This window comes from Mauremys mutica, chromosome 2, assembly GCF_020497125.1.
Source record: "Mauremys mutica isolate MM-2020 ecotype Southern chromosome 2, ASM2049712v1, whole genome shotgun sequence".
NCBI classification, from domain to species: Eukaryota; Metazoa; Chordata; order Testudines; family Geoemydidae; genus Mauremys; species Mauremys mutica.
In genome coordinates, this window is record NC_059073.1 from 45,890,943 (window position 1) to 45,904,908 (window position 13,966).

The following is a 13,966-nucleotide window of genomic DNA, read 5'->3' on the forward strand; positions in this document are numbered from 1 at the left end:
GGTCTGTCATGTTTTAAATATAAACATAGCAAAATGCCAGTGTAAAAAAATATCATACATACTCTTGTTAGGGTTTCATGAATCCTATCATACTGCTGTCTCATCTTGCTTGAAATGGAAATCTGAAATGTCTGGCCATCTGTGTTGGGTAATAAACCTCTTTGACTACACAAATTTTCCTGCACAATTGAAAAAAAACCATAAAATAGCATAAAGAAATGGAAATATGCATGTACAACCCAGAAAAGTCAAGAATTTTTCCATTCTCTTCTTTCTTATGCAAGTACAGAAGGTTAGATATATCTGAATATTTGAATCCTTTGGCACTGTTAAGTCTATGATAGCAAAAGTATTTTAGGACAAGAACCCCTGATCCCAGTTGTTGTGAGGATATTTCCTACTTTAGACCAGAAGACAGTTTGTTAGTTTTAGAACATCTTTGATCTTCACACACACACACACACCCCCCACTTATTGTTAAGCGTTTACCATTTATTCAGTTCTTTCCCCTCATTTTTTGCTTTCCCTTACCCTCTTCCTTTAAATTCCCAACTCTTTCCATCTTTTCCTTTGTTCCTACTTAAAAAACAACCCCAAAAAAACGTAACAGCAAAGGAGGAAAGACTAATGTTTCAAAAACTGATGTTCTCACAGAATGAAAATGCTTCTCTCTAAATTACTTTAAATTAAGCTATTAAAGTGGGGAGAGAATCAATTTAAAGGGAACTTTTAGGGATAAAAAAAACTACATTTCAAAATTAAGTTTTTCCTTATCTTATTTACTAGAATATCAAAGTTATTTGTATCTTTATGATACTCACCTTTTCTCCCTACTTCATCCTGCAGTGATGCAGGAAAACTGAAATGTAATGACAAGTCACTAATATCGAATTAACTTCACTGCAGGATTAAGCAGATGCATATTTTATGATGAGGGTGAAAACATCTATTTAAGCTGATTTCTACAATAAATTAGTAATGGCACCAGAGAGCTGCATTTGGAATTGAAGAATGCAGACAGAATAAACTGTTTTCTGTACAAGTATTTTTCAGATTTGCCTCTTTATGAAGGTCTCTTAGTAGACACCTCTTTACAGAGTGTTAAGAGAGTCTAAAAATCTGTAGTATCAAAACAATAGTATTTAACTACATGAGAAAAAAAATTGTATTTTAGAAAGACAGAACTTTCGATAACCCAGGGAATCAGTCTTTGAAGTAGAAGAACTAATAAGCGATTGCTATTCCAGGACCAACTCTTACAATTCTTCCTTCTCTCCATAAGGAGAGAACAAACTCAGAGTCCAATATGGCATACAATTGTGCACCTGTTATGCACCAAACTCTCTACATTCAGTTACAAAAAAGGGAATCAAAAGACGTATATTTGTATTTTCTTTGCATACCGCTTCTCTCTTTAGGTTCATATTCATTTCTTCCATATTGGTATCTGCGTGTCCATGCACAGACCGACCATGGATATAATACCCAAAACTTCTGTGTGACAAGAGAAATACTGAAATCTAAAAAACAAAAAGGGGGAAATAGTTTATTTAATACATGGATTCAAAACTAAAAAAAGTTACTAATGCATACCAGCAGAGCCAGCTCTATTACTTGGATAAAATAGGTCCTAAAATACCAAAATGTATGTGTCAGAAAAATGTTTAGTAATGATTTACGTGCAATACATATAATTCAATTTACCTAGGGCCACAAAACCCCTTTTGCCAGTCCTAGAGTTCAGATTATTAACAGCAAGAGTCACTAGCTGTTCTCCTGAGTAGAAAAATCTAAGTCAAGGACTCTGGAGAAAAAAAAACCAACCTATAGCTTTTATCCTAATAAAAAAAATTCAAAAGGCATTCAGTGAAGTAGAATAAATAAGTTCAATGGTTTCATTTCAACTCCTAGCAAGCTATATATAACAGAAATCTACTCAGTAAGGAACATCACTTGTCCGTCATACTAAATATGGTTTCTTAAAGCTATCTGGGTCACCTCCATGCAGTAGACTTAATTTAGCTCTCCAGCCTAACTTACACAACAGACCTGAGTTCAGGTCTTTAATTCCACAGGGTAACAAGATCCAGAAGCTTTGTGGAAGCGGCAGGTTTAGGCCGGGAGGGCTCAAACAGAAAAAATGCTGAATGATATTAAAAAAAAACAAAACACTTTTTCTGGTTAAATAAATGAGCTGAATTGACTGGTTCTGGTTGTGTTCTACCTTGGTTGATAAGAGGACAGCTACAAAGTCTCAAGGGTGAGAATTTAAACTGGAAGAAATCTGGGGTGGATCCAGATAGCAATCAGTAAGTGGGGTTACAAGAGAATGATGACATCAGTAAGGGGTATTTAAATTAGAGTAAAGGAAATCAATGGATAACCAAAAGTAGCAAGTAGAAATTGTAACCATGAACATATTAAAACAGAGAAGCTTCTAAGAGGAAAAAGCTATAATACAAACAAATAGAAAGGCCTACAATATATGGACTGCATGCCTTCCTTCTGTCCTGATTTGTTATTGCTTCATTCTTAAATAAAAGCATGAAGAATTAGTCATATGCCTATATGGAGTTACATGCCTGAAACCCTGTATGATGTTTATGACAGTTTACTCTTTAGAACCTAACCCATATTACAGGCAATTTGAAGCCTTCTTGTACACCACGGCAAGAACCCCAAGCCTGCTGAGGACGCACACAATGATATAGAACATTAGCTTTGGATATTAGGCAGTACAACATTATATTTAAAGCTAAAAAAAAATGGAACCTCCTAATAATTTCTAATATATTAATCCATTTTAAAAGATAGCAATTACAGTGATGAAATCAAAATTACTTACATTGCTCATAGAGCACAAATCAACAAATTGTCTTATCTTATCTTCTACAAATCTCTCATAAAATGCAGCAAAGAATATGATCTGAAACAAACCAGATTTTTATTTATTAGTTCATCAGCTTTGACTTTCTTTTCTTAACTATAGTACAACTAGCTTAAAATGTAGCAGTCGCAAATGACGAACTGCAGGAATTGTCAGCTTCACATTGGGCTCAGTAAAACCTGGCTGCCCTTTCTGAGTCTCTCTTCCAAGGAGGAGAGTTTCAGCAATCACTTTAAAGGCTTGGTTTAAAATTTGAGGACACTCTATGACTATTTAAAAACAAAATAAAGCAGATAAGAGAAGACTTCTCAGAAAGGAAATTCAAGATGGTGACTGAAAGGCAAGATCTTATGTAAGCCATGAGATACCTTGCGACTTGGACAAAATTTTGAAGTGATGGCATGCTAAATAAGATATGGGTCCTGATTCAGCAAAAAATTTAAACAGACACTTAAAGCTTTGCTGAAAGAGAAGTTACTGATGTCCTTCAAGTTAAGTGATTTGGTCAACTAGGGTCATAATGATGATTCAGAGTTACATATTTCAGAGCTGTACCTGTAACATGGCAATGACTAGCCAGAGGACAGTAGACACACCAAATCTGAGAATGCGGCTCCAGGGAGCTACGTAACTCTCACTGCTTCTTATAAGACTCGAAGAAGAATCCATTAATGCCAGGTTTGAAAATCCAACAACCTGAAGAGAGACAAAAGAAAAAAGCTTATTCTTAAATCAGGCACCTATACATAATACAGCAATGAATAGCATCACTGAAAAAAAAATCCATTATTTTCATTCTAATTTCTTCTTCCAGAGAGTTTCAGTAAATAATAAAAATTAATATAAAGCAGGGACTGGGAAAGCAGGATCTACTAGGGACAGTGAGTGCACAACACATGGTGAGCTTTAGAAATCACACTCCTCTAATGGGAATTGCTGCTCTGTGCTGACATGCCCTAATAGAAGATTTTTTGGATTCACATAATGGACTATAGCAATGGCATAGAAAGCCCCATACCAAAACACTGGTTTCTTCCTTTAAGACAACTTTTCCAGATAAATCTTTGAAGGTTGCCTCACATTGCTGTAGGGATTGCAAACATCAAAAGCTGGCCCTAATGTTATATCGAAATTTGATTTAAAAAATACCTCCAAAAAGAAAAGAACTGCAAGCACTTGAAAGAGTGGATTTATTTTCCTCACAGTCTGAATTTCATTCCATTCATTTGCTATAAAATATGTCCTCCATATGCTCACAGGTGCAGCAGCACTTTTTATGCCACCTTCACCTAGAAAAAATACAAAGAGTAAAGCTTTCAAAATGTTATTCTTTGAGAAAGTAATGTCTGAAGTTATACAAACAAGAATGTTTTCAGTTACCTTCAACGGCTTTAAGGATTTTGCCTTTAGGACGCTCCCAGTCAATAAAGAAAACATCTACAGTAAGTTGTGAAAATAGCTTATGCAAAAATTGCAGAGCCTAAGAAAATCATACAATGAAATGTAAATAAAAATAAACTTGCAGTAGCATTTAAGAAAAGATAAAGTCATAACAAACAGATCCTCTTCCTTTAATGCAACAAAACTATGAATAATACTCCCAACTGTACACCAGGTTATAACTTCATTATGAAGTTCTGGTGCCATCATGAATTAATTTGGAAAGCATTTGAAATTTTTAAAGAGTTATGTATTATTGTAAATCATCAGTACAGCTCCTCTATGGGACCTCATACTTAATTGGTACAATAGTGATATGTGTAATGTCTAGTGTTATCAAGAAAATGTAAGCAATGTAAAATGCATGACAAAAATCAACTTGTTCCAGTCACCTTACTAGGGAGGAAAAGTTGATGAAAGTGATGGCCCAATAGGGCATATTACTATTTTTAAGTACAAAATAGTATCCAACATAATTGAAATACTTTCCCCATGTAGGGAAACCACTAAATTCTGAAGTCTACAAACGAATTTTTTAAAAAGTGTATCTTGATTTCTGTTTCTGAGTTATGTCCAGAAAAGAGGGGAATATTTGAGAATGTCAGTCTATAATGCATGACTGTACAGAGAAGAATAGCTGACATTTCTACCAATATAAGTGATCAGTTAAAGCAGTGAGTCTTGCCCACATACTCAGGGTTTAACTGATCGCCATATTTGGGGTCGGGAAGGAATTTTCCTCCAGGGCAGAATGGCAGAGGCCCCGGAGGTTTTTCGCCTTCCTCTGCAGCATGGGGCACGGGTCACTTGCTGGAGGATTCTCTGCAGCTTGAGGTCTTCAAACCACAATTTGAGGACTTCAATAACTCAGACATAGGTTAGGGGTTTGTTATAGAAGTGGATGGGTGAGATTCTGTGGCCTGCATTGTGCAGGAGGTCAGACTAGATGGTCATAATGGTCCCTTCTGACCTTAAAGTCTATGAGTCTATAAGTTGCCACTCTACAAAGGGAGCGGTTAATGAATTCTACTCGATGGTTAGGAACGTTTTTTGGCCATGATTTAATATAGTGATGTTTATTCTTCTCTTTAGAATTCAATGTTTTGGTTTCTGATACAATTTTGACTGTTATTTTACTCAAGTCTCTTTCCACCTGGTACTCTTAAATGAATACGAAAGACTTCCTATAGGTGATTATTCATCTGTTTTCCTTCAAAAGACAGGAAAAAATCAATTTTCAAGGAAAAATGATTTTGCCCAAAAGGATAAAACTTAAAACAATTCTTTCTTCCATATATTAATAAAATATAATATTCAAGATATTTGTAAACAGGTATAATGAAAAACAACATCCATTAAAATGTCATGATTGCCATTAGAGCAAAACATCTACCTTTAGAGCAAAAGCACATCCTACATATGTAACGAAATCCTCTTCTTGAGATGGAAGTGGTAAAAGAACTGAGACAAACTGCTGTGCCTGTAAGTGAAGAGCTACAATTAAATAATATAGACTGCATGCGTAATATCATACTAAATACCAGAGTTGGTTGAAAAACAGTGAACATTTCTGGAATAGATTTTGTTGAAATTTCTCATGTAATAATTTTGAATTTTTGAAAGATTTTGACTAACTTTATTAAATACATTGCAGGCACTATGAAGTCTCAAGGGAGGGGAAGAGGTGAACACAAAGGGTAGGCACAAAACATAGAGTATTATGTATACAACTTGCCTTGGCAGTCTGACAGAAATGGCAAAAAAAGGAAAATAAAGTTGTGTGTAAAATATGAATGCAATGTATTTACTCAGAAAATAATATCTGTATCTCAAATCTGAAAATTCTACTTACTTTGAAGAAAATAAGCCAGTAAAGTCCTGTTCCCACTGTGATGATAAAGAAAACATTGGCAAGGTCTCCAGCATAAAACAGCAAGAACTTCAAAACTGTCTGTAATTATAAAAGTGTATTACACAGAGCTCTAAAACGGGAAAATTACTTTATATATGTGTATATATATACACACTGTAATACATAATATGTTATATAGTTCAGTTGTAGCTAATACTATAGTTGAAAATTGGTTTCCATTACAACCTGTTTTCATACCTGCAAGTCAATTAAAGGGCTCCCTATCCGCCTCTTCCAGCCAGCAGTCTTCAGAAGAGACCATAAAACCGCCAGTCCACCAAGCACACCCAATGCAATCTAAAGAGAATGAAAACTAATTGTTTGCAGATTTGTTTTGTCTTTTTTATATAAAAGTTAACAAATACGCTGACAGATTAAGGGAGGCAAGACTTACATGTGTCTGAATTTGAGCCTCTGATTGGTTCATTTCATAATTAACTGAGAAGGAAACCTAAACATTAGGATACAAAAAGTAAATAAATACATAACAAACTAACTTAATTCAGCTGCTACAACCAGTGTTCCAGCTATCCTCATAATGATGTACATCCTTCACATTTCCCAGAGAAATTACTGAGTGCTTGATATTGCTCCTTCATCAACATGAATCAGGGATAATTTCACTGAAGTAGACTGAGTTACACTGATGTAAGGGGAAAAAAGCAAGCCCTTAAAAATTAGTTTGCTCAGTCACATATGATTTTCCATCAATGTAAAGGAAACCAAAAATATTAAAGGATCTAAAATAGCTCTCCTCAGACTGTACATCTGCTCTTAAAAAAAATTGACTGAGGTCAAAAGAATATGTAAAGAGGATAGTAAATCTTTGTCCTGTGATTTCAGACTGAATCTCCCTAAGTTTAGCTTTGTGACTTTTGGAAGATCTAAAGTCCAGAAGTAGGTGGAAATGGATAGCACATTCAATCTGATAAAAAAGACTGAGGCTAGTGACTATTTGCCTTGGTTCTGAACACGTGTGGCTGCTGCCGAGAGAACCAATATGGTCACTTAAACTGGATTTGAGACTAAAAATATTTAGCTGCAGGAAGACAAGGGCTCATAAAAGGCAGGATGTACTTTCATAAGTGATTTTGTTGACAGAGCAGGCCTCATGTCAAATTTGTCTAAATGGGAGAGTGCTCCATCACAACTGACAAACGAGGGGACAACATTTTAGGTGCACCAACCCCCCCCCCCCAATTTTTTTTTTTTAAACTTTCCCTACTTTCTGGTGTCAGATGATTTGGCCCACCCTACTGTTCCTGTCACTTCCAGCTGATTCCAAATGGCTTTTCTATAAGGCAGTTTTCTTGTCTGATGGGAGGCACTGTTTTAGACGCGCGCGCACACACACACACACACACACACAATATTCTTCTCTCTTATTTTTCTACATGTGCTGTCTCCCACTTCTTTTCCGTCATGCCACTCCAGCCTGAGCAGCTCTAGCATTCAGCGCAGCAAACACTTTCAGCACCAAATACGTCCAAACAGAAGCCTATCAGTATCGGAGGCCTGAGTTGCTGAGAAGGGTTCATACAAAGAAAGAATAGAAGGATATTTTGATATCAGCAGTTTGTGAATGTTTATTCACTGTAGAACAGCTATTCTACTACATGAAATCTCACTTTTTAAAAATTCTTTAATGCATAGTCATCTATTGCAAGTGACATAATACTAAAGGAAAAGACATTGCACTGTAGGTTTTTGATCTTTTACCAATACTTGAATTTGATTAAGCCAGAACACTCATGCCACATTTGCTTCCTGTTAATGCATGGATTTTAGAGGAAAATATGCCATTTCTTGATCAAAATATTATATTTAGTTCACAAGAGTTGCTTTTTCTTGCAATTCTTCATACATTTGTTTCTATTTTTTAATTTGTACTTCAGCATGCTATACCACTATAAAGCAAATACACAATCTTAGATGACTTGTTTTTTAATTTATAGAAGGTTCAAATAAGGGAAGTGGAAGAGGAAAACATTTTCAACTGTTTTGTTTTAAAAATGTATTATATTTTATTGATATATACTATCTTAATACTGACCAGATTTAGAAATTCTGCTTATTTCATCTTTAGATTTGTAAAGTGCGAACTCAAATGTAACTGTCAAAGAACTGTGAGCACCCCTAATAATTCTGTCATGTTAGGACAACAACAGAGAAGAACTCACCATCACACTCTGGGTATCTGGGTTTTGGACAAGAACATCCTTGTAGGCAATGGTAATTAGAGGGGGATAGATAGTTCCTCTCTGAGTATTTGGAATAAGACGAATACTGCAGAAATACAAAAAAAAATATTTTTAGCTGGAAAACACAAACTGATTGGAAAGTAAAATACTAAATATAAAACAAAAAAAATCTGATCAATAAAATTGGATTTAGAAATAACACTATATCGCAATTAAAAAGTGACTGGAATACAAAAGTGTACTTTCACCCTCTCTACAAAAAAAAGTTTACCACAGTAACTGATTCTCCAAGGTGATTCTTCATATGGATATGCTCTTAACACTCAAGCTTAGAATCTTCTAGATATCCACTTACTCCTGCCTTTTAGAATTCTGAGAGTACACAAGTGGGAGTAACCCCACCTTGCCTTTCAGTTTCTTCCCTTAATTCAGGGGACTCTAAAGAAGTGGGGAAGGTATGGCAGGAAGTGTTGATTCCATACATGCAATCATCTAAGATAACGTACTAAATGTGGTTAAGTAACCATTTTTTCCTTTCAAAACTTTCCCCACTCTTAACAGATTAACAAGCAGTTAATCTCCAAGAGATTGGTCCAAAGGTTGTAGTTAAAGCAACTACAAGACTGCTATTTCAGATTGGGCATGAGATCTACAGGCAAAAGTTGACAAAATAATGTTACATAAGAACCTATACATCTCCAAGCAGCACACTTCCATATTTCACTGACAGACACAATGCACATATATTTTATACAGGCTGCCTTAGATCTATTTGAATGTTAGGGGATGGAACAGCTTCCATACGAGGAAAGATTAAAAAGACAGGAATTGTTCATCTTAGAAAAGTGACGACTAAGGGGGGATATGACAGAGGTCTATAAAATCATGAATGGTGTGGAGAAAGTGAATAGGGAAGTGTTATTTACCCCATCACATACAGTACCACAAAAGCTAGGGGTTACCCAATTAAATTAATCAGAAGCATGTTAAAAACAAACAAAGGGAAGTACTTCTTCACACAATGCATAGTCAGCCTGTGGAACTCGTTGCCATGGGATGTTGTGAAAATCAAAAGTATAACTGGGTTCAGAAAAAAATTAGGTAAGTTCATTGAGGATAGGTCCATCAATGGCTAATGGGGACGCAACCCCATGCACCAGGTGTCCTAAACCTTCAACTGCCAGAAGCTGGAACTGGACAGAGAATGGATCACTCAAAATTGCCCTGTTTTGTTCATTCCCTCTGAAGCATCTGCAATGACCACTCACAGAAGACAGGATACTAGATTGACCATTGGTCTGACTCAGTATGGCTGTCCTTATGTCTTCTGGTATGCATAGATAGCTGAATGTCTCCCAGCTCGTAGCAATTATGCATAGTCTCATCAATCTGGACAGCCTTTGAGCTGAGATGAACTAACTCCTGGGTCCCTACCTCCACATGCCACAACATGTCTGGGGAACCTGGGGAGAGGTTTGGCTCAATATAGATAACAAATTTAAGCCCCCCATAACATCTAAAATATTGGAGCATGACCTTCCTCGATACAACTGAGGCTTGGGAGAAAAGATAAAACACTATAGACAGGTTACAGGCCTGTTTGAGATGGAAATCAGAGATCACTTGACACAGGAATGGTGTGTGGGGGAGGGGCGGACACAGGAACACATTTTCCTTATGAACCATAGTGCATCAGCTCTCAGTATTATAGCTCTGATTCTCCAGGCTATGTTATGACTTTAAAAACAGTGTCTACACAGAGACCTGGTAGAAAGAACAGACTAAAGAGAGTTCATGAGCTTTGCGAGAATCTTATGATCTACATCCCAAGGCAGAGGTGGTTCATTGTACCAGAGGAAGTACATGGAACAAACCTTTCATCTGTGTACCTTAGGGTGGAAAGATAAGATAACAAAGTGGACCCTGAAAGCTCAAGACAGTTTTAACTGTTTCAAAGTAACAATACAGTCTATGATAAAAGCATTTGACTCTCTTGAATCTACTACAGTTTGAACTGTCCACATGGAGAATCTCTACCACTCTACCAACTAGGTCTGGCATGTCAAAGGCTTCCTTTTTTCCAACAGGATCTTTTGGCTCTAATGATCTAATGATTCCAGCTATCCAGAAGCCAAGGTGTCAGCCTGAGACCCCTCAAATCTGCATTCCCCTACCCAGGGGAATTCTCCACTGGCCATCTCCTACCATTTTAAAAGTTCACTTTGTGCACACTTTATATGGTGAAAAATTGACTCAGCAGACTGTAGAATCCTGACCTCAATCTTAAATGGTAGACGAGAACCAGAGTAACTTCAGCACCAGCAAGTTCAGTTTTGAACATTCTGATTTTGATGAGAGAGACAGAGTGCTGTCAAAATGTCCTACAGAAATTTTGCCTACTTCCTTCTACTTATGCAATAAGAAAAGTAGCAAAGGATACACTGACAGAGGCCTCTGTTCCAGGGATGCAATCTGTAGGCTTGAAAGAAACAGTGCAACTGCATTTCATATGGTCAGCTTCATCTTGTATGTATGTACAACCTACATTATCATTTATTCACCTGATGGTTATTTTGCTAGCAATTCGAATTATTCTTGGTTGTGTTCCCAAGTCATTCTCTTGTCCACTTAAACTATCCACCAAAAACATCCGACGAGTCAAAAGCCAATTGTTCATATTGCTGCCTATGAAAAAGAAATGGTAAACCATATAATGCTTTAAAAATAGTAGTTCAAAACTACAGCAGGAATGAAATAAGTCTGACTAAAACTGAAGTGATTTACATCATTGTATTAATGATTATACATATTTATTGCTATTATTTGTATAGGATTGTATTAAGAAATTCTTTAGATGATTCTTTGTTAATTACCATATATGTCCATTTAACCTCAAATCTCTGACTCAAACCCCTCCGCCCCACTCCTTACCTTCCCTCCCCCCAATAACGTATAACAGCTACAAAAACAAGGAAATTCAGATTTAAGGATGGGGATGTAGTCAGCCTGGAGTCCCCCACCTTGGGTTTAATGGTTTTCACTCTCCTTTTGCCTTTGCCCTATCTACCAGGACAATACAATTAGATGTTGTGGCGTATTAACTTTTCTTACCTTTTCTTTATTTCTTCCTTGGCTCTCTCTTTCCATTTCTTTGTTTCCTTCCATCTCTCACCCATCTATTCCTACTTTTTGTTTTTTATTTTCCCCATGCCTTAAATTATTTTTCTCCTTTTCCATCTCTTTTACTTGTAAGTACACACTTTCCTTTCCACCATTTCCTTCCCAACAAGCTCTGCTTCTCTCGCTGCTTAGCTCCTCCTGATCTCTCTCTCTACTGGGATTGGTCCACTTCCCAGTGTCCACTGTAGTACAGAATACAGTATATGCAACTGCCAGCCAGCACTGCTGAAAAGGCAGCTAGTGTGCACTTTAGCGTCTTCCCTCTCAGATTCATTGAAACGCTGCTCTTAAAGATGGTCTCTGAGCCCAGGCTAATAGGTCTACAGGCCTCCCTTTACATGTGTACCTAAGCTAGGCTTCATCCAGAGCGAGAGAAAAAGGGGAGGAGATAACTTACATATTGCAGAGAAGCAATTGATGCTAATTTAGTGGTAAGACACTAAATGCAGATAGGTTTCAGAGTAGCAGCCGTGTTAGTCTGTATCCGCAAAAAGAACAGGAGTACTTGTGGCACCTTAAAGACTAACAAATTTATTTTAGCATGAGCTTTCGTGAGCTGCAGCTCACTTCTTCGGATGCATAGAATGGAACACACAGACAGGGGATATTTATACATACAGAGAACATGAAAAGGTGGAAGTATGCATACCAACAGGCAGAGTCTAATCAATTGAGATGAGCTATCGTCAGCAGGAGGAAAAAAAACCTCTTGGCACAAGAGTGAAAAACTTTTTTTTTTCCTCCTGCTGACGATAGCTCATCTCAATTGATTAGACTCTGCCTGTTGGTATGCATACTTCCACCTTTTCATGTTCTCTGTATGTATAAATATCCCATCTGTGTGTTCCATTCTATGCATCCGAAGAAGTGAAAGCTCATGCTAAAATAAATTTGTTAGTCTTTAAGATGCCACAAGTACTCCTGTTCTAAATGCAGATAGTTCTGTCAATGTTAGTTTTGATACAAGATCTGCATAAGTGACGTATGTTTGGAGACTTTTGGAATGTCAATGGGCATTAGGAAGTGTGAAAGACATCTTATCTGTGGATTTCCTTGGCTTTTGTAGGTTTCAATTAAATTACTATTTTCTGAAAAATGAACAAAAAGTGGAATTTTTTATACACACTCACATATATAATATTGTGTGTAATGGTCTATGATAAAAACATACACTTTATATAATGGCCTAAATTCACTGGATTGGCTATGCTCTACTCTGCTTCAATGCTGGTGTATCTAGGGGAGGGGAGAACAAGAGCAAAAGTGGCATTAAACCTGGGGCCAACAGACACCAGACCTGATCCTTGGCACAAGAGTGAAAACCTCAGAGCTGTTCTGTATGTCTGAAATCTGGACCATTACATGTTTTGGCAGCTGGGAATCAGGCAGAGATAGCAGCTCCATAGCCACACCTTCACTGTGTGTGGGGGAATCCACAGGTAGCTGGTTAAACTGCCTTTAAAAATCTCCTTTGTGCTTCCAGAGCAGAACAACATTGATTTAACAAGCCAATGGATCTGATCCAAATTTATTAGCACACGCATTATTCAAGCAACATGGTAAATGAATGGTACTATTGTGCTTGAATAAAAGAGGCAGTGGGATATCTACATTTGCAGTAATACAATCATGAGCTTGAGGTGGAAGGCTATGCATTAAATTAAAAACAACATAAGCTCATGTACCCATTATGGTTAATATTTTACACACACAAAAGAAATTTGCCTCCCCTACACAAATGTATGCAACCTTCTTTCTTCCACATGGTATTATGTATTATTAGTTTCCATAGGATGTTAATGTGCTATGCAAGATTCCTGTATCTAGTTTCTCATGCACATGGGCTCACACTTTTAAACAAATGCACGCTCATTCATCTGGACAGCTGTATTAGGGGCCAAATCCTATATTCAGTGTGTATCTCAAGTAACCAGGTAGTGTACTGAGGAACTCTGTAGGAAGTGGCAAGGGTGGTGGTAGGGAGTAATCCTTTCTCCCAGATCACCAGAAAAGCAGCAGAATCAGTGCATTGTTCCTGTTGCTCTACTGCCACCTCAGGTCTGGATCAGCTCACATTCCTACCATATCATCCCCACCTATGTAGGAGAACGGATGGTGGATCCCTGTCAATGACAATACTTCATCTATTCCACTCCCCTCCAAAAATAACATGAAAATCCACCTGTATATTAAGGTGGAAGGAGCCCCCATAGATCTGAATTCTTGCCAGCTCCTTCTTCACTTCCCAAATTCCATAGATCCTCCATGGGCCTTTATGCACTGGCATGACTGTACATAATATCAGTCATGCCAGTGTAGACCAAGCATATGCAGCCAAAGCCTCTT

The 13,966-nt window shown here is 37.1% G+C and overlaps 1 protein-coding gene across 5 annotated transcripts in view; it reads right to left on the minus strand.

The window, feature by feature from the left end:
* The window catches only part of TMEM67 (transmembrane protein 67), a 74,102-nt gene that overhangs the window by 17,993 nt on the left and 42,143 nt on the right, over positions 1–13,966 (minus strand). For 4 of the 5 annotated variants that reach the window (XM_045007233.1, XM_045007232.1, XM_045007235.1 and 1 more), the window contains 12 exons: positions 11,002–11,125; positions 8,420–8,525; positions 6,634–6,690; positions 6,438–6,536; positions 6,180–6,278; positions 5,721–5,807; positions 4,268–4,367; positions 4,037–4,176; positions 3,443–3,583; positions 2,846–2,926; positions 1,404–1,520; positions 63–179 (listed from right to left, as the gene is read on the minus strand). In XM_045007233.1, coding sequence (XP_044863168.1) covers positions 63–179; positions 1,404–1,520; positions 2,846–2,926; positions 3,443–3,583; positions 4,037–4,176; positions 4,268–4,367; positions 5,721–5,807; positions 6,180–6,278; positions 6,438–6,536; positions 6,634–6,690; positions 8,420–8,525; positions 11,002–11,125 — 1,268 coding nt within the window. The remainder of the gene's footprint in view (positions 1–62; positions 180–1,403; positions 1,521–2,845; positions 2,927–3,442; positions 3,584–4,036; positions 4,177–4,267; positions 4,368–5,720; positions 5,808–6,179; positions 6,279–6,437; positions 6,537–6,633; positions 6,691–8,419; positions 8,526–11,001; positions 11,126–13,966) is intronic. The other variant, XM_045007234.1, reaches the window with a different exon arrangement.